The following is a 23667-nucleotide window of genomic DNA, read 5'->3' as shown; positions in this document are numbered from 1 at the left end:
ACACCCGTATATTAGCGGACACAAATAGCTCCCAAGGTCAGGTGTCTGTTGATCAAAGTTTGTTTTTATACATGAAAACTACATATATCTATGGTAGCACCCTCTACCCCTCTCTGAGGGGGGGGGGGTGTAGTCAGCTGGCATTGAACATTTTGTTCAACATATTGAATGTGACAAAGAGGATAAAGTGATAGTGCCAAGTCTTTCATTACATTACAGTTATTTTTAACTCAGAATAATATTTTCTGTATCTAGAGCATCATTGGATTGGTATGAATAAAAACTACCAACTTAATGTTCCTAGGGTAAGAATTCTTATGATGAATGGTCCTTAGTTAAATGCATGAAAAGCCAGTGTTGTTGCCAAAGTATATTTTGCTCAGGTGCACGCAAGGGTGGACAAAATTTTATTAAGCAAGCTATTCTTCAGTGAGCGTGCCTGCTAAGAACTTTGTAATTTTACTATAAGCAAGTAAGTAAAGTGAAAATTCTTATTTGCATCATCTGAAAATATATCGTGTATAGTATTAAGTTAGACAGAAGAGAGAGAGCTCAGACTACTTCATAATGGTGTAGCCACTGCACTGTGGCTACGTACACCCAACGACAAAACAAACAGTAGGCGAACTGCCCATCACCATTTTCATTCAGTTCGATTTCCACACCATGATGATAAGAAGTTGAAACAAAAACATCAATAAGTAGAGTTCAATACCTGCTTCACATCAACCGAATTCCATTCCTCTAAACAACACAGTATGTAGAACAAAAAATAATAAAACTAGCAATGGACAATTTGCCTACTATTATGTTTGCTGTTGACTGTATACCAGCTATATTGAATGAATGAAATAATTAAAATTTTTGGTTGCCTTGGCACTTCAGGTCATTTTGTACCCTTCAATATACATATTTGGGGAAATTTCCCCTTACCTAAAATTCTGACTAAAAAAATTAAAACAAGGAGTGTAAAAAGCCCCTTGGGAAATAATTAAAAGTGCAAGGTTGTAAAAAGACCTGCACAAGACAAACACAACACATTAAGAAGTCAGCATGTGCTAAAAGCTTCCTCAGATATGGTGGAAGGCCAGCTATATTGTTGATGAAAATGAGTACTTCAGAATTAAAACATTTGTGATTCATTTGAGGCACATACTAAGAGAATGAGAATCTAAAATTTTGTTTGTTTGTGTGTGTGAGAGTGAGTGAGTGAGTGAGTGCTTGCGTGCGTTTCTTCTTCAAAATGAGTTTATGCATATTAAATTCATGTATTAAATTCACATATTAAACTTAACAAAATACAGAACAATGAATTTGATTTGGTGATTCCAAAAATTCAATCTCTTGGCCTATTTTAATATTAACGTTCTGATGAATAGAATCTTTCCAAAAATATTAGACTAAGCAAGATAATTGAAGAGCTCGGGTGTATAACTTGGTAAGTGACATTTTTGGTCAATTTTGAGTTACAAAGTAAAATGTGCCATCCTTCAATTTTCGAATGAAATTGCATTGGACTCGGCAAAGCCTTCTGAAATTCGTAAACACAACACGAAAACAATTTATCTACAGTATAGTTTCTATTAACCTTTTTTTCTTAATGAACTCAGAAATTACCAAAATGTCACTTACCATGTTTTACACCCGAGCACTTCAATTTGCTTTGAATAAAATCTAAAAACAACAACTCTATTGTGAAGTGTGCATAGAGAGTACTTTGGATTGTTCCAAAGCTCGGAAAGTATCTCAATGTATTTCATTCTTTATATATGCCATATTTTTCACTGCAGAATCACCACCACAATTATTTCATTGACAGCTGTTTGTGACTGTAGTACACTGTACCATGTTATTTCCAATGTACCTGATTTCCAGAAACATTTCACAGAGTGACAAAGAATACCTTTCACAACTAGTTTGTATGACCCATACCTCATGCAATTCTAACTCTATAATAAACATAAGTAGCTATTAGAAATGGTGCCACTCTTTTTCCATGCTCTACCACTGTGCTAAATCACTTCCCCACAAGGACATCCAGTAGCATAGGGAGATCTAGAATTCTGGTGGGAGAGGAGCACAGAACGTACTCTAAGCATATGAGATGTATCACTGGGAATATAATGTGCAGATCTTTCTAGATATTAAAAACAACGTCAAATACATATAATCAAATCAAGGCTATTACAGGGGTTCATTTTAGGTCCAATTTGGTCATTAAAGTAACAGGTCTGTAACACTGATAAAGTAAATACATTAGTTGCACCATAGAAAGGTAATATTTCATGCCAAGTGTTGACAACACCATACAAACAAGCAATACAAAGTCTGAATGTCAATCTTTCATTTGATAGTCTTAATTTTCAGATTGACATAAAGAATGGGGATTAAATACAAGATGTGGGGGAAAAGGTTAAAACTGGGTTAAAAATTACTTACAATAGGTTTAAGGGCATACAACCTTGATTCCATGATCACATTAGTAGAATAACCACCCATTTCCTGCAGCTACGACAGAGTGCTTTTATACCTTTTAAGTAATTTTAAACTATATGATCATATCTTGTATTTATTCCCACATTTCTGAAGTCAATCTGTATTTTAGTACTACAAAAGGAAGGTATGTGTTGAGACTTGTAGTGATTGTTTCAAAAAAAATATTGGTGTTACTGAAAGTTGAAGGCTCTCGAAGCACACTTACATAATTTTATTAATGTAGTGTCCTATCAGATATTTTATTAATTAAAAATTGTTTTCCAGGTGTAAGGACTTGGGCAAGATGATGTCAGAGGAGATTCAGGGCATTAAAAGCATGAAAACTGATAGAGACCTCATCTGTAAAGAGTGTGGCGAAACATTCAGAAGCCAGATTTTCCTAAAACTGCATCACATCATGCATCAGAAGGAAAGAGCCACAATATCCAGCCTTTCTGAGGGAAGAGAAGATGCAAGCATGTCAGACGATGATGCAATGGATGCATCATCATCTGAAAATCAGGAGTGTGGCTCTGAAGACATGAATCAGTCATTACCGAGCAGTGACAGTGATTCTGACGGTGAGGTTCCTTACCAGGATTCGCTTTTGAAAATCGAAATCAGTGAAGAATTGAGTCATTGCCCTGAATGTGGTGAAGTTTTCAGTGACCTGATGCAACTGCAAGTGCACCGTGAAGCAGTGCATCACATTGTACTTTTCCCGTGCACTTTTTGCACCGAGGTGTTCCCAGAGTTGACTCTCTTGCAGCAACATTCTGAGATCCATCATGATCTTGTGAACAATCACGTGTCTGAGGGCAAGGCTCATAAGTGCTCTGTGTGCTTAAAGAGCTTTGTGGATAAGTACCACTTAAGGATCCACGAATCGCGGCATACAGGATCACTCTCTTTCAAGTGCAGCATCTGTCCAAAAACTTTTGATTCCTGGACGAAACTTGAGCGCCATTTTTATGTACACACAGGTGAACGCCCACACAAGTGTTCCCAGTGCCCAAAATCATTCCGTGAACCATACAAGCTCAAAGTGCATGAAAAAATGCATGAAGACAGTACCCCTTTTAGTTGTTCCGTGTGTAGCGCAAATTTTCACACAATCTACACTCTTAAAAAGCATGAAGAGGACGTTCACGGTAAGATCCCAAAAGTGCCATACTCAAAGTCCTGTCAGCTTTGCGGAAAATCATTCCAGTACACGTCTCAGCTGGAGATGCACATGTTTAAACATCAAGAAAACAGGCCCTGTAAGTGTCCCTTTTGCCCTAAGACGTTCACGAACAAGTACCATTTGAAAACTCACCAAAATCGCCACACAGGAGAACTCAAGTACAAGTGCGATTTGTGCACAAAGGCGTTTGATTCACGACCAAAGTTGGTTTCACATCTGTACATTCACACCGGAGAAAGACCTCACAAATGCGAGAAGTGTCCAAAGGCATTTCGTGATGTTTACAAGCTTAGAGAACATCAGCGCTCACACGAACTGCCTGTGAGTTACACGTGCCTCGTGTGTAAAGATGCATTCCCGACGCAAACAGACCTTCAGGATCACGTAAAGGAGCAGCATCTGAGCGCAGCACAAATTGACATGCAGCATCAGACGAAAGACCGTTATGGGCGAATTAAGATTATCCAGGCGGAACCCAGCAAAGAGAATATCATGCAAAGCTTTTCCAGAGAAAAAGAGGAGCAAGAGAATTATGTGAAAGAGTCAAACGATGAAGACAAAGGAGAAATACAGAAGTAAGTAATATTGATACAGTTTTCCATAAGACATCTCAATAAAGACATTCAAAGCAGTAATACAGAGGAAGTCATGCATGCATGTCCATGCATATGTGTGTGTATGGGGAGGGGGCTGAAAGATTTTAGATATTTATGAATATTGAGTATTGTTCTAAAGTTTGACATTCAGTTGAAAAAGTAGGTTGGGTAATAATATGTAAATTATATTATATTAGGAATGGACTGATATAAAATATGCTGATGCAGATAACCAATATTGTACTGATCCAATATAAAATTACAAATGTTCTGTGAAGAACATGGATGGTTCTTTAACCTCCTTAATTAATTTATCTAACCAGGGGACTGCAACGGGGTTTTGCTTTGAAAAAGAAACTGCATTTAGACATTTATTTTTAAAAAAATGCAGAATACTTGCATTACATTTCAGGTTATTAATACAATCAGTAGAAGAATCACCGATTTTACCAATGCACCAATATGCCTATATTTTCTGACACTGATAGTGTATCAATTAATCTGCCCCATCCCTGTTCCATATTCATAAAGATAGAGTACCACATAATTACATTAAGTGACATCTATTTATAGAAATATTGTATTGATGAAAATTTGCCAACTTCAGTAGAACACAAAATATTTATTTCAGAATGGAAAATCACTGATAAAAAAGGAATATGATATGATATGATTTCTTTCATTCCGTTGACCATTGTACAGTGGTTGTTTTCCACACATGGTATGGAACATGTCAGTACATATAATTCAAATAAATGTACATACAAGAAGGAGAATTGTATTGTTACCATAGACTTCAATTTAACATTTGTGTAAGTATTTTGATGTTGCTAAATCGACTACATCCATGAAAGATGCTAATGCAACAGAAGAAATTTCAACCACCCGTAGCAAGTAATGAACATTTTGATTTGATTGATTCTGCATTGGGCCAAGAGTTTTTAAAGAATTTGATACATATTCAAGAAATGGTGGGACTTAAAACTAATATGTTTTTTCATTGATAATTTGATTTAGCAACAATGCATGTTACAGTTTTTTTCAGTGTTTCTGGTGTTCTCCTTAGGCAGTGTTTGAATTGCAGAGGGAGATATTTTGAATGATCCCATTTTACATTTCAGTACTTTTGTAAGTGTTAAAGACCTGCATAACAAAAGCTAGTTGATACTGTTTGATTTTAAGAATAGTGACAAACGTACGTGCATGTACACAAGTTTTCCCACTAACATGGAAATGTAAGGAAAATAAACATGTTTTTTTTTTTTAATTTATGGTTCAAATTCACTTCTTACACAAATATGTAATAATTTCATAGTTTTGCGAACAGCTTAATTTATTTGCCTATTAATTTTGTTGATCTCCTGTAACCATTCACAGGAGGCTGTTGACTGGCATTCTAATAATTTTATAACAAATTGAGTGCAACAAAGTATGTGACCAATATTGTCCATATTTGTGGATCTGATTGGTTCACTACATGCCACTTGCAGTATGATGAAATTATTTTGTTGTTAATTTGTAATTTCCTTTAAAACTGGTTACCAAAGTTGATGGGCCTGTTCTTAGTCTGAGTTTAAATTTGGATTGTTGTGAGGGATTTCATACTTTTCACTCACACATTGAGTTTGTTTGTTTCACTTGTGCAAAATCTTGATGTTGTTGATGATATGTGCTGATGCCTTGATATGGAAGACATAATGATATTTTGTGGAGCAAATGAACACTGTAGGTGTCTATGGTGTGAAACGTAATTGCATGAACAATACATTCATATGCAGAATCAACATATCTCAACACATATATTAGTGTAAGAAATGAATCACTTCATGACTTTCCCATCCAGTCTCAAGATCTAACCAAAGCAGAATTCCGACCCCCTCCATTCTTATCTCCCCAGAAATTGCTGGTTAGTAGGACTGAGCCGATACTCACACTGAACCAATACCCATACCAATACAGACCGATTCCCACTGATACCGATACTTGAAAATTGTAAGAGTTAAAAGTTGTTCAAAATATTGATTAATGTTGGTGGGTGAGTATTGCACTCCAGTTATACAACCACCGCAAAATGACTTCGGACCTTATAACAGAAGCACAAAAAATTACATCTTTATCACAGGCCGGAGGCTAAGTCCCGAATCATTGACTTGTTGATAAAAGCAAGAGACTTGGTAGGATTAATTGTTCTATCATTATAGATATTTTCAGTCGAGTAGCCAATCAATATGTGCACTCTGACGGCCGCCATCTTGAAAATAATCCGCCATATTGGATATTTTTTTGATTTGATATATCTTGGGAACGGCGTCTCCTATCAACGTCGGGTTTTCTCAGAAATGTTCCAAATAGTGTAAACTTTCATAATAAATCAATAAATCTATTTTTAAAAAATAGGATAAAGATGTAATTTTTTGTGCTTTTATTTTGAGGTCCGAAGTCATTTTGCGGCGGGTGTAAGAACAATTTACCATAGTTTTGCTTTTCACTGTTCAAAAATTACATCTGAATATAAAAGTACGTGATATGTAATCACAAAATGCAAACTTGTTTCACATAATATTGGTACAAAATCAATGGAAGCTTTGAATTTTGCACACCTTCCAGGGTAGTTAGACTCCACGAAAGTGTTGTGTGGAATTTTTGGAGATCCAGTGAACAATCAAAGTGCAGGTAGAGTATTGGTCGGTATCAGTAAATAATTCCAACTGACACTTTCAGATACCGATATCAGCCGATACTGATACATCGGCCTTGGTATCAGCTCAGCCCTACTGGTTAGTAATAAAGAATAATTATAGAATATACATTCTCAGGGGAGGGGCTTTTGTTACCTAGTTGGGTACACAAAACCTGGCTTCCTCCCTTCAATTCCAAGCACTGCCTTTACATAATCTAAAGCTGATTGCATTGCTGTGGTAATTGGAATAAGACGTTTATACTTTTTTTTTAGGTGTGGAGAATCGCATGGTGAAGGTGGAAACAAAATTGCAAAAGCAGATGATGATAACACTAAGCCTGAAATCAAGAAGGAGGCGGATGATTGTGAAAACACCTTTGTAGCAGTTGAGGCATCATATGTTTGTGCAATATGCGGTGCAAGTTTTATGGATGTGGGCTCGTGGACAGAGCACACAGATTCGCATGTTAAGCAGGAGGTTTGTGAAGTAAAATCTGAAGATGAAGTGGAAGAGAACAGTATGGAGGAACAAAGTTCCGAACACATTCTGCCTGACCGTGGCTTCCAAAGTACCTCATCAACTACCAGCCGAGAACTAACAATGGAGTTGAAACTTGAAATAGTAGAGTCATCATACAAGTGTAAAGAGTGCAATAATATTACATTCGGTAGCTTAGATGAGCTTAAGGAGCACCGTGAGAAAGTGCATAATTACAAGTTGCACTTCTTTTGCAATATTTGCTTTGAGATGTTTTCAGATCAGCTGACGTACGAAACGCACGATCAGTCGCATCCAGTTAGCGAAAAGCCTCACAAATGTGATAAGTGTGGCAAGGGATTTGCGGACGTGTACAAGTTGAGGGCTCACGAAAAGATTCATTCGGGTGTGACATATAAGTGTCCTTTGTGTCCGAAAGTATTCACGCTGAAGCACAATCTGAAGAGGCATCAGGAGTTGCATACGGAAGGTGGTAGTTACGTGTGCAGCATCTGCCACCAGTCGTTCCCCACGGTTGCCGAGTTGGAGTTGCACCACAAGGAGGATCATATAGGTGCACCATTGTCCTACATTTGCAGCACTTGCGGAAAGGACTTCAAGTACGATTTTGATCTCAAAAGCCACCAGTACCAACATTCCGGTAAGGATAAGCCTTACAAATGTAGCATGTGCCCCAAGTCGTACCTGAACAAGTACAATTTGAACAGGCACATACAGATGCACCAGAGCGGGAAGAAATACACTTGCAAAATGTGCCAGCAGACGTTCGACATGGTGTCGTTCCTAAAGAAGCACGAGGAAGAAGCGCACGGCAACAAAACTTCGAGCTCCAACATTTGCACGATCTGCGAGAGGGCGTTCAGGTGCAAGACAGAACTAACCACTCACCTCTATTCACATTCTGGCAAAAAGCCTTTTAAGTGTGATAAATGCTCAAAATCTTTTGCGGATAAATATTACCTGAATATTCACCGTTCACGGCACGTGAATGAACTCTCTTTCAAGTGTGCTTTCTGCAATAAGTCTTTCGATTCCCGATCAAAACTCCAAGTGCATCATTATGTTCACACAGGGGAGCGTCCATTCATGTGCTCGAAGTGTGCAAAAACATTCCGCGACAGCTATAAGCTCAAGGAGCATGAACGGTCGCATGACCAAAGCAATCTTTTTGTTTGCCTAATATGCAGTAGACCTTTTCCTACTCATTATCAGTTAGAGAGACACGTGAAACTTCACAATAAGCGCAGAGGTGGTAAAGATAAGCCCATGGGTATTGAACCTGTCGGTGTAGACAGCAGTGCCAAGGCAGCTAGTTAAGGTTGATATAACAGGGTGTCAGTCAAGGAAAAGTCAAGAAATTATGCTTTTGGTCAAGAATTTTTGTTATTTTTCACAGTATAGTAAATTTACATGGTTATATGTACTGAGATTTGATAAAATTGAATTTTTGGAAATCTAAAATTGTATTGAGTTGTGGTTAAGATCTGTACCCCTTGTTTTTTAAGAATTATTTCTTGTATGTGTGAAGTTTTGTAAAAATATTAAGTAAAGTAATGTGACCATTCCCCATCCAGGATGAAGTCCGAAGTATTAATTTTTACATGATTAATAATTAAAGCAAGTCTATTAAAGTACAGCTTCAATTTTGATCTTAACCGGTCCGTGGTAGGGATTTTTCATTGAATAAAAATATATATTTTCTTAATTTCCAATTATACCTAAGTAGGGGGCAATTAAAGAAAATGGGGGGGAAAGGCCAAGAAAAAGGAAAGAAAAATAATGAAAAGGTCAAGAATTTTGGATTTGCTATTTTGGTAGACACCCTGTATAAAGGACTGTAGCCTCTAATTCCCAGAAGAATATAACCACCACGTGATTATTTAAGTGATATAGTGCATTTGTAATGAACTTTGTTCAAATTGATGATCATTTCCAGTCACGATAATAGGTTCATCAAAGTCTTTCACCTTGTGCTGTGATTTGTGACACTTCACGTCCCATTCCTAATGTACGATAAATTTTGAAATAATCTAAGTTAACTTTTAACAAACAAGAATGAAAGACTGATATAAACAGCATTGTTTTGTGTGGGGCTGAAAACTTTAATTTTTTTTAATGTATCTCTTAATATCATGCACAGGGTAATTACTGTTAGCACATTAACTATGATTTACCTGCAATAATTTCAGTGACTGCTGACATTCTGATTAGGCCTTTGTTATTTTGACCTGCTGCTCTGTTTATGACAACAGAAGTTCCTTTGTGTACGCATTTCATAAAAAGTTAATTTCATCAATTAAATATGAGCAATGTACCTGAAACATTGATTTGTTGTCTAGAGACTCAAACTGAGTATTAAAAAAAAGAGAAACTATTAGAATTGGTAAAAATGTGATACTTGGACCACAATTCCAATGTTCAATTTCTTACTTTAATCATGTATAGTTTTGTTCTTATGTTGATATGTTAGAAGCTCAAAATAGGCCCATTTTGATCAATTTTTGTTTGAGTGGTGGCCATGCTAAAAATTATTCTTTTCAGTCAATACAAAGTATAATTTCAGTGCAACATAAGTAATCTGCACTTAGTTTGTAATGCTGAAATGTTTGTGTAATTTCAGACTTTGATTTGTATTTTATTATGTAAAGAATTTTGAAGACGTTGTTTGCAAGAATTCGAAGGGAATAATAATTCTGTAATTTTGCTTCTGTTGAGACATGAATGAGTTAAGCTAATAACTTGATGATGAACACTTAATAATGTTGGCCTGTACAGGGTACCGAATTTCCCAATATTTAATTTTTGCAAAATTCTGGATGCAATATCTTCATTAAGACACTTGATGAAATTATGTATTTTGGCAGGTTGTTACTATTCTCTATATGGTACAAATCATGATTGATGCAATAACTATTTGGCGACACACTGTTGACATAGTCTTGTCACCTGCCTCTGTAATGACAAATATTTTATATAGATTGTATCTTTCATATCATATTAGTGCCATATTAAGTATGGGGAAAGTGTATTAAGAATAACTCTATTGACTTGCCAAATATGAATTTTGTATACAAAATGTATATTTGAATAATTCCCCAGAAACTAATTATGTATATTTTGGACAATGTGTTATGTCAGGGAAAGATTATTTTAGATGACTTCTAGAAGACTGCACAATGAAATGGTTAGATTCATTTAATTTAATATTGATTATGATTCCGAAGTGTCCTCTAGTCTTGACAGCCTTCAGCCCTAGCATCTCGTGCCACCTTTCCACACACTTCACAAGACAAGTTCAGTGGATTCCAAACGATCTTCATGCTTCAGGAATGGTAACATGTTTTCATGTGAGGTTGTATAACGCATTTTCTGTCATTGTCCGTGTGATGTGTATTGCTGTCTACATTATCACAGTTGTGAGCTGACTTAGGCAATGGCAGACTAACGATATTCTGGCCCTGTGGTGCTTCTGGAAAAGGTTCTACAACTTCATCTGAAAAAATGTCTGAAACCGTCACCATCTTCATCTGAAGAGTCAAACTCTTGAGCTATTAAATCTTTGATTATGATTGTGTAATATGACATGGAAATATTATAATTATTTTCTAGGATTTGTTAAATATATGTATGTATCATTCTTTTTTCCTCTCAGACATGGAAATCAATAAATTGTTCCTTAATGAAAACATCTTATTTGTGATTTCCAAATTAGGTACAAAATATCTGATTGAATTCTATACTGCGGGACACGAAAATACGAGCTTCAAGGTCAACCTTCTCCCTGCTCCCTTCTTTCCCCCTTACTTGGCAACGTCGTCTCATTTGTAGTTTTGTCTTGACATGAACAGGTGCAGTTCTTTGATGTCAGTGATACGGTAAAGTGGGCCGTTACTATTACGATGAGTGACACTAATAGTGCTGATGACAATGAAAATATCCCTCATACACCACAGTGACGAGGGTAATGATTATGCAGGCTAGACCTCAGTAAACAAAGTGAGAGTATTAATGCACATGTGTACAGCTCAGGGACAGCGCCAGAATTTTTCGACCGGGTGGGCAGAAGCTCTATATTGATAAATTAGGGTGGGCAGTACAAACGTAAGGCATTTGGTGAGTTTGACTAACACGGATCTCTCCCCACGCCCCTCTATCTCTCGCTCGAAATTTCCCTCTCACCTTGTGTAGAAAGCGATTTCGACACAAGGAATTCGTCAAACCTAATCATCTTATCTTTTTTACAGATCATTTGGACTGTAAGTGTGACCTTTTCGAACATACTCAAATGTCAACCTGAATAGTATACCCTGGAAACTGTATTCTTGTAGGCAAATGAATCTCTGGCACCTGTAACTGCAGTCAAGATAATCCTCCTGGTGCTTTGTGTCTCCTTGCGTGTTTGTGTTCCTTCCATCATGACGTTCATCTAATTCCCATTCACCCTCACTGTCACCATTGGTCAAAACTAGCAGAAAATCGACTTGAAATATAACAAAAAGAGTCAAATCAATCTTGATTACTTTCCACAAATACAGTAACAACAGTTCATAGCACTTCGAAAGTTGAGGTAGTAATTTCAACTCCACAATGCTTCATTTTTTATCAAAACAGATAACTCCGCGATCAACGAAGTGGTTTTATCTCAGTCTCAAATATTTTTGTCCGTACGTGAAAGAAATAGTATAAATCTCAGGCCAATCCATGGGTGTCCTGAAGGAGGGGGTGCAAGGGGGCACGCCTGCCTGGAAAATTGGTCTTATCATAAACTTGTACATTGCACACATATATTTCATTTCATTCACAGTCATTTTGTTTATTATTGGAAGGGTACTGCAGGAACATGATAGCTTCCATTTTAATAAGTGTCATTTCTTTAGGGGGCAGCACTATTATCGAGTGGGAATATGTCTAGTTTGCCTCCCCTGGAACAAGTTACCATGCTTGTCCCTCCCTGTAAAAAAAAGCTGCGGACGTCCATGGTCAATCATAATAATAATAGTGTAATCCACCTCTTAAATGGATGCATCTTATGTTATGATAAAATGGTATGGTTGACGGAGTTATTTCTGTATATCGTCTCTCTGATCGTATAACGCTCTCGCCTTATAATCAAGGGGTCCTGGGTTCAATTCTCAGTGGAAGCCCAATACACGCTCGTTAGGACTACAGATTAAAATGAAGATAAAGTGACAATTAGCCAATTTGAGCATGTGGACTTTTAAAAAATATCCCTCCTGGATTATTGTCCTGGTTATTTATTTATTCTTTAATAAATAACAAAAATAATAAAAAAAAATCTGTGATAGAATAAAGAAAGTGACATCAAATTACCCGCGGAGTGGTTTTCGCAGTGCGTTATAACGCCAGGGGTCCCGGGTTCGAATCCCGGTCTGAGCATGGGTGTTTTTGTGAGTGTTCCTTCATCACTTTCATCATCATCATTCATAGTCATCATTGCGATTAAGGCAAAGAAGATGATTTTATTTGTTTATTGTTTATCACTTTGATCATACCCAGGCCGAGATTTATGTGGAGGGCTGGTGCTGACAACATCAAGAACTCACTCCCATCTATGCACAGTTTCAGTTAGTCTATAACCTTTAGCCCTAGCCCAAATCATGACAGATGGTTACTTATACTTTTTATACGTCCACATTCCTAATATATTTTTTCTTCAATGTATGGCTGATTTCAAAGCAATTTTTCTCCATTGAAGGCTGGGAGATGCAACTCTCCAAATCCTCCTAAATCCTGATGAACTCTTGATCATATACACATACCTCATAATTGTGAATATCCAATAAAACTTACTAAGCCTGTTGATTGCTTATAATCATAGCAGTGTTCATTAGATTACATTTAAAATAAAAGAATTCTGATAGTGCCTTTAGCTTTTCAACGACAAAATTAAGGAAGCAGAAAAAAAGCTTAAATTAATTTCATTCAACAAGATATTTACTCTAATCTTTGTAAACTTACTTATTAGACAATTCGCCAAATGACAGCAAAGCTAGTTAAGGGATGAAACTTGTGAACTTTTTAGTATCTACAATATTCACAAGTAAAATACATATACATTGAGTGAGGACCAGCCTATACTTACAGAATCGTTTACATTTCCCTAATTGTATATATTTATTTCATTTGATTGGGTGGGCAATCGGGTGGGCACAGGATTTTTTGGGTGGGCGCTTGCCCACCCGTGCCCACCCCTGTCGCCGTCCCTGCTAAGGACACTAAACCCAGCAATCCCCAGAACACAGAAATTAGACGGACTTGTTATTTCTTCTCCATTTCTCATCGTCTTTCGTTAGCAACCACGAAGTACATAGATATATTAATAAAACACGTAATAGCATTTATATGTGAATTTTATACATGAAACTATTATCATCTTAATATATCTTATTTTTTATCCCTCCTCCCTTATGAAAGACAGTCGATATAATATATTGTATATTTTATAAAATAATTTGAGACATTTAATGACATTATATATATATATATATATATATATATATATATATATATATATATATATAAATATGGGTCGGGTCATTCATTCCATGTCAAATCAGGCAGGAGTTGACCCTCATAGTCACGATGTTGATGATATTTCGGATACAGCTTTGCTTTGCTCAAAAACCTGTGAAAGGATTTTGCTGAAATATGATTATTACGAATAATATGAGGGTTGTTCAAAATGTCATTTTTGAGCAACATGCTCTTTTCAATTAAGTATATCTCGGGGGAAAACGGTTGCATATTATGAGATGATAAAATGTTGAAACTTTGTAAAATTTGAACACACTGTTCAAATGTTCAAATTTCAAGTTTGAACAGCTCAAAACATCCCCGTATCGATTTACCTCATTTTTGAATATTTTTAACTACCATCCTTCCTCTTCATACTAATAAAGTTTCATCGAGGTTTTTTTTATATAAGAGAGAAAAATGAATTTGAAATTTGTCCTGCGTCAGCAATGAACTGAGCTATAATGAGACTTTTCATTTGTGTCGCGCTAGAGGATATACATACGTACTGTTCAGGGACAGATGATATTCCTCTTGATAATTGCCTTTATTTTGTGCTGTTATTGCTAATATATACGTTACTGTTTTCATATTTTTAGCCGCGTTCATGGGGACGAGATGTGGGAGTGTTGTGAAAACTTCTGTGTTAGCCCCAAAAAAAAAAAAAAAAAAGTTGAAAACGACGAATGTTGGGAATGATTCCGTAAAAGATGTATTTTGGTCAGTTGCTAGACCTCTACTAGAAGAAAAAATCTCAAAAGTTCACGTCCTTCTCCCCTGTGCTTCCCCTCAAGCATCGGATTCACAGACTCTTAGTTACTGGCTTATATCTAAGCAGTTATTTTTCTATTAAACTTTTGATCCTCATTAGATAGACTGAAGAAAAGGTAATGTTTCGTTGTTCAATAATGCGTAACGATCTGTAGGATTTTATGTTTTGGTAATGAACGATACCCCTATAAGATTGTATCACATGTAAAGACGAATTCAAAGGAATTATTTTCCGGAGAGGGGCATCGTAACGATCTGTAGAATCTTTTAAATGTAACGTACAACAAACTCTAAAATCCCAGACATTTAGCCATCACCTTTCCAATCAGGAAATTGCTAGAACCATCTAAGGAATGAATGTCTTGTCAGACATTGCCGAGCTTCCTTGATCGCCATCGTTGCAAACAGGTGTAAACGATCGCAATCAAGGAAGAGTCTACAGATAACTGAGTCGGCATTACTGAGTAAATTCGATTGGAATAAATGTCTGGAAGGAGAGAGGTCAGTGGTCAGTTCTAAGTCAGTCAATCGAGGAGCGAGTACGAGGATTACGAAGAGAGATAAGAGGACGCCTTGGGGAGATCGTGTCGAGACGAGTCGCAAGTCAGACTCTTTGTATAGTCTCGAGCGTAACCTCTCATCGCATATCTTCAGCTGTAGTGCAGAGACAAGTATACCCTTTCCAATAAGCCACGTTGATCCAGTCTTTGGGGGTTTAAAACTCAAGTGGTGTGTCTTGCCAGATGTAGGGTTACCAGACGTCCGGTTTTTCCCGGACATGTCCTACATTTTAGCCTTATGTCCGGCATCCGGGAGGAATTTGAAAAATATCATAAAAGTCCTACATTTTGAGCGTCACAAAATATTAATTAGGAAAATAGGTAACAGAAAGAAATCATGCAAGTTACAAGTCTATGGACTACGCTGCCAAACTCAATAGTGAAATTTATTTTGCTTCAGTCATTGATGTCCGTGTGCACGAACGAAGATCAAATTTTAAACTCGGATCGGGAAAGGATCACTGGAAAATTCCATTGCACGAAGACGGTTCAACACTTGTTTATCTTCTGATCGGCCATTCGCGACCGTTTTGATGTGTGATCCTGGTTCACGATACTGACGCTTCGACTGCAGGCAGTTGTTTTTTAATATAAAAAGAGCGGAAAGGATATCGAGGGCGTGCAAACGCTACAGATGTTGGATGTACGTACAATGCTGATAATTCGAGAACTATGTAAACTAAAAACTGCCAAAATAATAATAATAATTTGTGGTTCTGTGGTGCAAAGTTGTAATGTTTATAAATACTGTACTTTCTATCCCAGAACACAAAACATATATAAATGTCATATATTACGTACAAGGTATATTAGAACACAGCAATGTTTACGATATTCCTACATGGTGTTGGAAATATGATTGTATAAATTTACGAAAATACATATTACTGGCTATTTACACGACACGACAATATAAATATATAAGAATTAAGAAATGAAAAATTCAAATAGTTACCACAGTACAGTAATAATAGAAATAATAATAATATATCTTTGTTGCGGTCGAGGTTCAGCGTACACTGTTCTCTCAAAATCGAATGTATTTCGTAAGGCATTAAAGTCCCGTAGAAGAAGGTTCCATGCTTTCTCCTCCTTTTGTGTTGTGCCATCAGTTCTTTTTTAATATCATTATTTCTTTACACTCCACTACATCCTTGTACATATTGACAAGGTTGATTAGTACATCTCTCAAATTCAGAGAAGTTTGCAGCCCGAATTATCTACTTCTCCTACATGTTGATACTTTACCACATCACATTATTCTATGGGGTTCTTGGTTGTAATTTGTGTTAGCCAACCAATCAGGTATAGCCTTACAAATTAATCTCGGATCAGTTGAACGGAATCTCCTGAACGTCGTTTTTCGTTGGTGCAATGCAAATCCTTAAACCAAGTTCATTTATAGTGGATTTAAATTGATCTCGTTCATCTGAACTTCGAAATAATCGGCGTTGGTGAACGCGGCCATGAGTCATTGCCCTTCCCCCCCCCCCCCCAAAAAAAAAAAGTTTGTCCTGCTATTAAACAAACAGGAAAACGGAAGCACTTAATGAACAAAGTTTTGGGACCACTTTCTGATAACGTCACTGTTCAATGCCTGAGCAGAATTTCTTGCCTTAGGGTTTATACTGATGGAACAAGGTCTTGCCCATTCTGATTCAATATTCAATACAATTTGATTGTAAAGCAGGGGTATAGATAACAAAATTATCCATGGTGTCTGCCAGTCAAGAAAGTCATGGTAGTCAAGAAAAAGTAAATATATTAACAAGTAGGTCAAGAAGTCAATAAAAAGCAGGGGCGGCGCCAGACATTTTCGACCGGGTGGGCAGAAGCTCCATATTGATAGATTAGGGTGGGCAGTATAAATGTAAGACCATATATAGTATATATGTGTATGTAAGACGTATGTATCCCCCTCTCTCTTACACTCCCGATTTTCTCTTGCTTCTTTTCCCTTTCCTTTTCTTGTTTTCCTCTTTGTCTTTTCTAATCTATTGTCGCATCTTGTTCCATTTCCTTTCGCTTTGTCTCTGATGGACACAATTATTTCAAGGAAGTGTTTACCCATGCGCAGTCATACATTCTAATCATATTCTTTCATGCATGTTAATAGAGTAAAATAAATGTGAATTAGGTTTATTTAAGCTTGTGTTGCAAATACAAGACACATAGGCCTACTTGATTTTATATATTCGGCGACAGTGATAGAAAGTGCGATGGTAGACAATCGTGAAGTTTCTCGTAATTTAAATGCATGTTCCTGAGCATAGTATTTTCATCGTATGAGTTTTTGACTGAAAGAGTTTTCTTACTCTTTGGGGGTCACATTTTTTAGCTTATAAGGTATTTACAACTGACAAATCTATCTGAATGTTTGTAGTAGCAGCGATTGGGTGCCAACATTTGAGAGGCAAGGACAATATACTTTTTCTTGGTAGAAAAGGCTTAGCATAAAGAGGCCATAGTGCGGGGCCAAAAAGTAGCAAAATGTGGCTGGGGTACTGCATCCCCCACTTCCCTCTCCTCCTAATCGCCGCCACTGAATGTTTGGATTAAAATGAACGTCTTATTAGGAATGATTTAAAACACACACGGATAACCAATTGTTTGTTCATTGTCCATGAAGTATTCCTAGGCTAATGAAAGGCTATTTTGACAAAATATCACTCATAAGTAATACACAAGTAAGATTGAAAAATCTGTTCAGAATTGAAGAGATTATTAGCTAAGTTGCTATTCGTTTTCTGAACTGTCATGTTACTAATGCGGGAGAAGCAATACACGTATGGTTACATGAACATATTTTATGAGGTAACAAAATGATTTAGGACACAAGGAATTCATCAAAGTTGATCACCGTACCAGTAATAATTCATGTTTTCATAGATGACTTGGGTTGTATGGTGTGACCATTTCGAACACATTAGAATGTCAACCTTTATCCTGTGCAGCATACCCTGGAAACTTTATTCTTGCAGGGCAACGAGTCCCTGGCACCTGGAACCACTATCAATGTAATAATTTATGGTGGTTTGTATTTTGAGTGTCAGCATGTGTTTGTTTTCGCCCCTTCGTTACTTTCATCTAATTACCATTGAACCTTATCATCGTCATTATCAAAATTAGCAGAAAAATGACTTAAAAGAAAACAAATCAACCCCAACTTAATCTTGCAAAAATGGAGTTTCATTAGTTCATACCTCTTAGAAAGTTGAGGTGGTAGTTTCAATCGCACAGCGTTTCATAAGTGGATCAAGGCAGCTAATTCCATGAACAATGACGTTGTTTTTCGAAAGTCTCAAATATTTGTCTCAGTCAATCACCCTCTAAAAGTAGACGTATCTTCTGTGGTGATAATATGATACGTTTGGTGAGAGATCTTTCTGTATATTTTTTCCCCAATGGCATAACGCTGCCGTATTACAATGAAGAGGTCATGTGTTCGACTCTCCCCTCCTCTGGTGGAAGCACAATGCACACTGGTTCGGACTACTCGCTAAACTGTATGTTTAGTCCCGATTAGCCTATATGAGCCTAAAAGTAGGCTTAAAATCAAACTAACAAAATCGTCTTCTGGATACTTCGTGACATAACTTTTCCTTCTTTACTTCAGCTGCATCTACAGATTCTGTTGACATTTTCGGCTTATTCATCTGGCAAAATTTATGTGTGGAACGAGGATTTCTAAATAGGATAAGCCACTCATTAGCAAATGAATAATTCTGTAGCTTTTTCCATACTTAATATTCCACATACCATATTGATATTTGAAGATGACAGGTAGCTATATAAAAATTGTAATGCAATAAAACAGGGACACTTCTGGAATTTCAATGCAGAGTTAATTAAAATTATACTATACTATCTAGCATATGTAAACCCGAAGGTTTATGGCTGCATCAACACAAGCTCTTCATTGTCCCTATCCTGGGCAAGATCAATCCAATATTTTCCATCCTTACAGATTTCCTTAAGTCCATCTCAACGTTATCCCTCCATCTTCGTCTTGGCCTTCCTACAGGTCTCTCACCATCAGGTTTCCCAACGATAATCCTGTAAACTATTCTTTCCTCTGCCATTCGTGTCGCATGGTCTTCCCATCTAAGACTTCTTGATTAAACTATTCTAATAAAAATTAAAAAGTCGAAATAATATTTTGTTTTGCCGGAGGAAGTAACGCTAAAATGATGTTCTTATTTGTTTATTTGGAGATTATTTTAACCATACTCAGGCCTCGATTTATATACATATGTGTAGGCCCAGAGCAGCACCAAAACCTCACTCCAATCCAGAGGCACATAGTGGTTCGGATTCCACTTTAAACTGTAGGTCCAGTCCCAATTAGCCTTACTGTGCATAAAATGGACTTAAAACACCAAATCAATCAATCAATCAATTAATAATGATAATATTATTATAACATTATTATTATTGATTTGCTTTATTTTACTTCGCTTCTTGTGCCACTTTTGGTTAAGCTGCGAAGATGGGGATGAGTGATGATATGATGAAATTGATGAATGGACACTCACAAACATCCATGCCTAAGCCGGGATTCGCACCCGGGACCAACATTATTATTATTATTAGTAGTAGTAGTAGTAGTAGTAGTAATAGTAGTAGTAATAGCAGCGGAAGTATCAAAGACGTTATTACCCTCGTAAACTATGCAAAAAGGGGGTAGAAGTTGGTGCTAAAGCATTTGTGTTCGAACAAACAATTTAAATTATTTTTTCAACACGTTCAATTTCACATTAATAATGGAAAACCAGCAGGCTATTATGAATATTGATTTAATAGGGTGGAAATAATTTCACGAGGCGCCAATGAATTCACTCTTTTACAACTTTTGTGCCTCGCCGATGGTGTAGTGGCAAGATCGTCGTCTTGTAATGAAGGGGTCCCGGGCGCGTATTTCACATGTGCACATTGAAATAGAGATTGGGGGCGTGGTTTGTAATGGAGAAGTTTCTGGTTGGCTGGAGTCACTTTTTTTTTCTTCACTTTATTGAGTACTTCTATGGCGTGCCTTACAATTTGACTATAATCTTGAACTTGTTGAAAGCTGAAAACCACTTATATTTTTCTCTCCCATCTGTTATCTACTTTTAATACATTGCTTTCATTTTTTCTACATGTTTCTATTACAGCTTCACTTTCACTAAATCGATACTTATCCTCCAACGATTTATTTACATTCTTTCTTCTTATGCTGCCATCTACTTTTCTATTTCGAAACACCATTCTTTTCATTTTGTGTTGTTGTTTGTTTTTTTAACAACTCCTTTTAAAACAAATAGGTGCGAGCTTATATAATCAAAATTAAGGTTTCTTGCTTGCATGTGACGAAAACCGGAAAATGACCCAATATATTTAGTAATTGTATAAGAATTTTCATCAAACGCAACATTTTTAAAATTATTTCCAATAAGAAAGTCTATTCGCTTTCCGAATATTGATTACTATTCGAGTGCGTTGTCTTCCCCGACCAGATGGTTCTGCTTGTGCTGGGGCATAGTAGTCTGTGGTTTACAAAAAGTGTTCGCTCAAGTCAATGAAAGAAATGCTAGTTTCCTATCCTATAATACAGATAATAATATATAATAATGTAGATTATCATTGAGGCAGTCTGCTAGCCAATAGGGAGCATTCATGCACAAACCACGCCCCCAATCTCTATTTGAATGTGCACATGTGAAATGCGCGTCCCGGGCTCGATACCCGGTGGAGGCATATGATACAGTGGTTCGGATCCCACTTTAAACTGTAGGTCCAGTTCCGATTAGCCTTTCAGTGCGTAAAGTGGACTTAAAACAAAAAATCAATCTTACAACTTATATTTATTTAGATCGTTCGGCGCCCAGGGCCGTCTCTCGCCGTCCCCTAGCTACGGTTCTGAACTTGATAAGACTAAGAAAAGCAGGCATTGCGAGCGAAGCAATCAAGAAAATTTTACGAAAAGTATTTTTTATTTGCATAAAATTTGAAGTTGCGGGCGTTAATTGCCCCCTGCAGGTACACTTAGCCGTCAATGTTTCCCCCCTTTGCCCCCTAGAACTTATTTCAGCCCAAGGTTGGGGGGGCAATGCCCCCTGCCCCCTGTGGTTGCGCCACTGCTCCAATATCCTCTACACAGTTTCAGTTATATCTTCTCGCTAAGTTACATCGTGTGGTTTGTTATTATATTTTTTTCATTATGTGGTACTTGTCAAAGCAGTCTTTCCCAGTGAAGGCCCGGACAGCCCGGAGCTGCTGTCCTCAAGTTCACCCTAAATTCTGATCTAATCTTGATCATACCCTGAATAATTTTGAGCCTCCTAAGCCTACTAGCTGCTCTTAATCATGGAAGTGTTCATTTGATCACAGTTTTTGTTTCAATAGCTCTAGTAATTACTTTCACTTTCTAATGACAAAATTGGCTTGTTATGGGTTGATAATATGTGAACATTTCTAGCATAGATACTATTCAGAGGTTAAAAATATATGTTATGTACACCAGAATACACTTATATATTGAATCATTCATATATCCCCAAGTATATGTACATATTGAATTTGATTGGGTGGGCAATCGGGTGGGCACAGGAATTTTTGGGTGGGCGCTTGCCCACCCGTGCCCACCCCTGTCGCCGTCCCTGGTACAGCTTTTTTCAAATGTTAGTTTACAATCCAGAAATGGCAAATATTATTAATTTCAAACAAGTTCAAAAGCTGAATGAAAATGCATGTGGCATGGGCAAAATCCCTGTTCAAGGCATTAAAAGTGCCATGGATAATGCGAAAGGAAATGAAACCCACTAACATATGCCACAAAAACACTACAAAAGAGAGTCTGATAAGGAAGTAGTGCTTAGATCTGTTTGTAGAGTTTATGATTGTGAAGAACATCCAACTGCTGAAAAGGTGTGACTTGATTTTTAAAACAAATAAACATTTGGGGTTCAAGGAAATAGGTGTTATGAAATTTCAAAATTTAAAGAAAAAGTATGAGGGGAAGTCAATATATAAGTCACAAAATGAAATATCTTCGAATTGCTGCAATGTGAAATTGTTTTACGAATATCAGTCCTTGCACTGATCCTTTCCACAAGTGTCGGTGTAGGTGGCAGCACCACCATGTATCGTATACGGCGCTAATAGTCACGTTCTCGTGAGGCGGTGAGTCATTCGAGTGCCAAGTGGGTAAGATGGCAGGTGTGTTAGCCGAGTGTACGCGTGGTGAGCAACGGGCTGTAATTCTATTTCTGTGCGTGCAGGGCAAACCTGCTGAGCAAGTGCACAAGGAAATGTTACCTGTTTACTGTAACAAATGTTTAGGAAAGCTGTTTACAACTGGGTGGAACATTTCAATCGTGGTCGAACCTGCATCAGTGATACCGTTCGTCCAGTTCGTCCTACAGAATTTCGCAGTGACACTACCATGAGGAAAGTGGAAGACATGATCCGGGCCAATCGACGTGTGACTATCGACGAGGTGGCTTTACAGTTGAATTGCTCACATGCAACAGCATACGGCATTGTGCATGACAACCTGAAGCTTCACAAAGTGTGTGCACGATGGGTTTCTCGTAAGCTCACTGACCAACACAAAGACACCAGAATGGGCCTGTCATTACAGCATCTCATGAGGTACACCAGAGAGGGTTGTGAGTTCCTCAACCGCATCGTCACTGGTGACGAAATCATTATTCACCAGTTTGAATTGGAAATAAAACGTGCCAGTATGGAATGGAAACATCCTTCATCACCCAAAATGTAGAAGTTCAAGGTCAGCACGGAAGGTGATGGTCACTGTGTTTTGGGACAGTAAAGGCATCCTACTCATGGAATTTCTGCCCCAGGGTCACACTGTCACTGCAGCCACGTATTGCAGAACCCTGACGAAGTTACGGTCAGCCATTCACAGGAAACGTGCAGGTACTTTGAGATATGGAGTTCTTCTGTTGGATGACAACGCTCGTGCACATAGTGCCAATACTACAGTGGCTCACATACGGTCCCTAGGTTGAGAACGACTGGAACATCCAGCCTGCAGTCCATATTTGGCACCATCCAACTTTCATCTCTTTGGCCCACTGAAGAATCACCTGGGTGGTCACCAGTTCCAGGATATGGAGGAGGCCCATCGGGAGGTTACCAACTGGCTACAACACCAACCACAAACCTTCTTCGCTGCTGGCTTTAAGGGACTCGTAAAATGGGACAAGTAAATGTTCATGGAGATTACGTTGAAAAATAAACCACATTTCATCAGGTAACTATTTTAACTTTTCTTTCTATTCCATTTTGCGACTTATATATTGACTTGTCCTCGTATAAAATATTGTAAAAATCTCTCTCTCTCACACACACACACATAGACA

The 23667-nt window shown here is 37.4% G+C and overlaps 1 protein-coding gene across 3 annotated transcripts in view; it reads left to right on the top strand.

Annotated features, from left to right (window-relative positions):
* The window catches only part of LOC145997348 (uncharacterized), an 81658-nt gene extending 70563 nt beyond the window's left edge, over positions 1–11095 (top strand). For all 3 annotated transcript variants that reach the window (XM_083134303.1, XM_083134305.1, XM_083134306.1), the window contains exons 3-4: positions 2761–4236; positions 7211–11095. In XM_083134303.1, coding sequence (XP_082990429.1) covers positions 2761–4236; positions 7211–8753 — 3019 coding nt within the window. In that variant the 3' untranslated portion in view covers positions 8754–11095. The remainder of the gene's footprint in view (positions 1–2760; positions 4237–7210) is intronic.
* Positions 11096–23667: the final 12572 nt, after the last annotated feature.

The sequence above is a fragment of the Lepisma saccharinum genome, chromosome 13 (genome assembly GCF_977018435.1).
Source record: "Lepisma saccharinum chromosome 13, izLepSacc3.1, whole genome shotgun sequence".
NCBI lineage: Eukaryota > Metazoa > Arthropoda > Insecta > Zygentoma > Lepismatidae > Lepisma > Lepisma saccharinum.
Note: the sequence above shows the minus strand (reverse complement) of the source record. Positions and strands in the feature narration are given on the sequence as shown.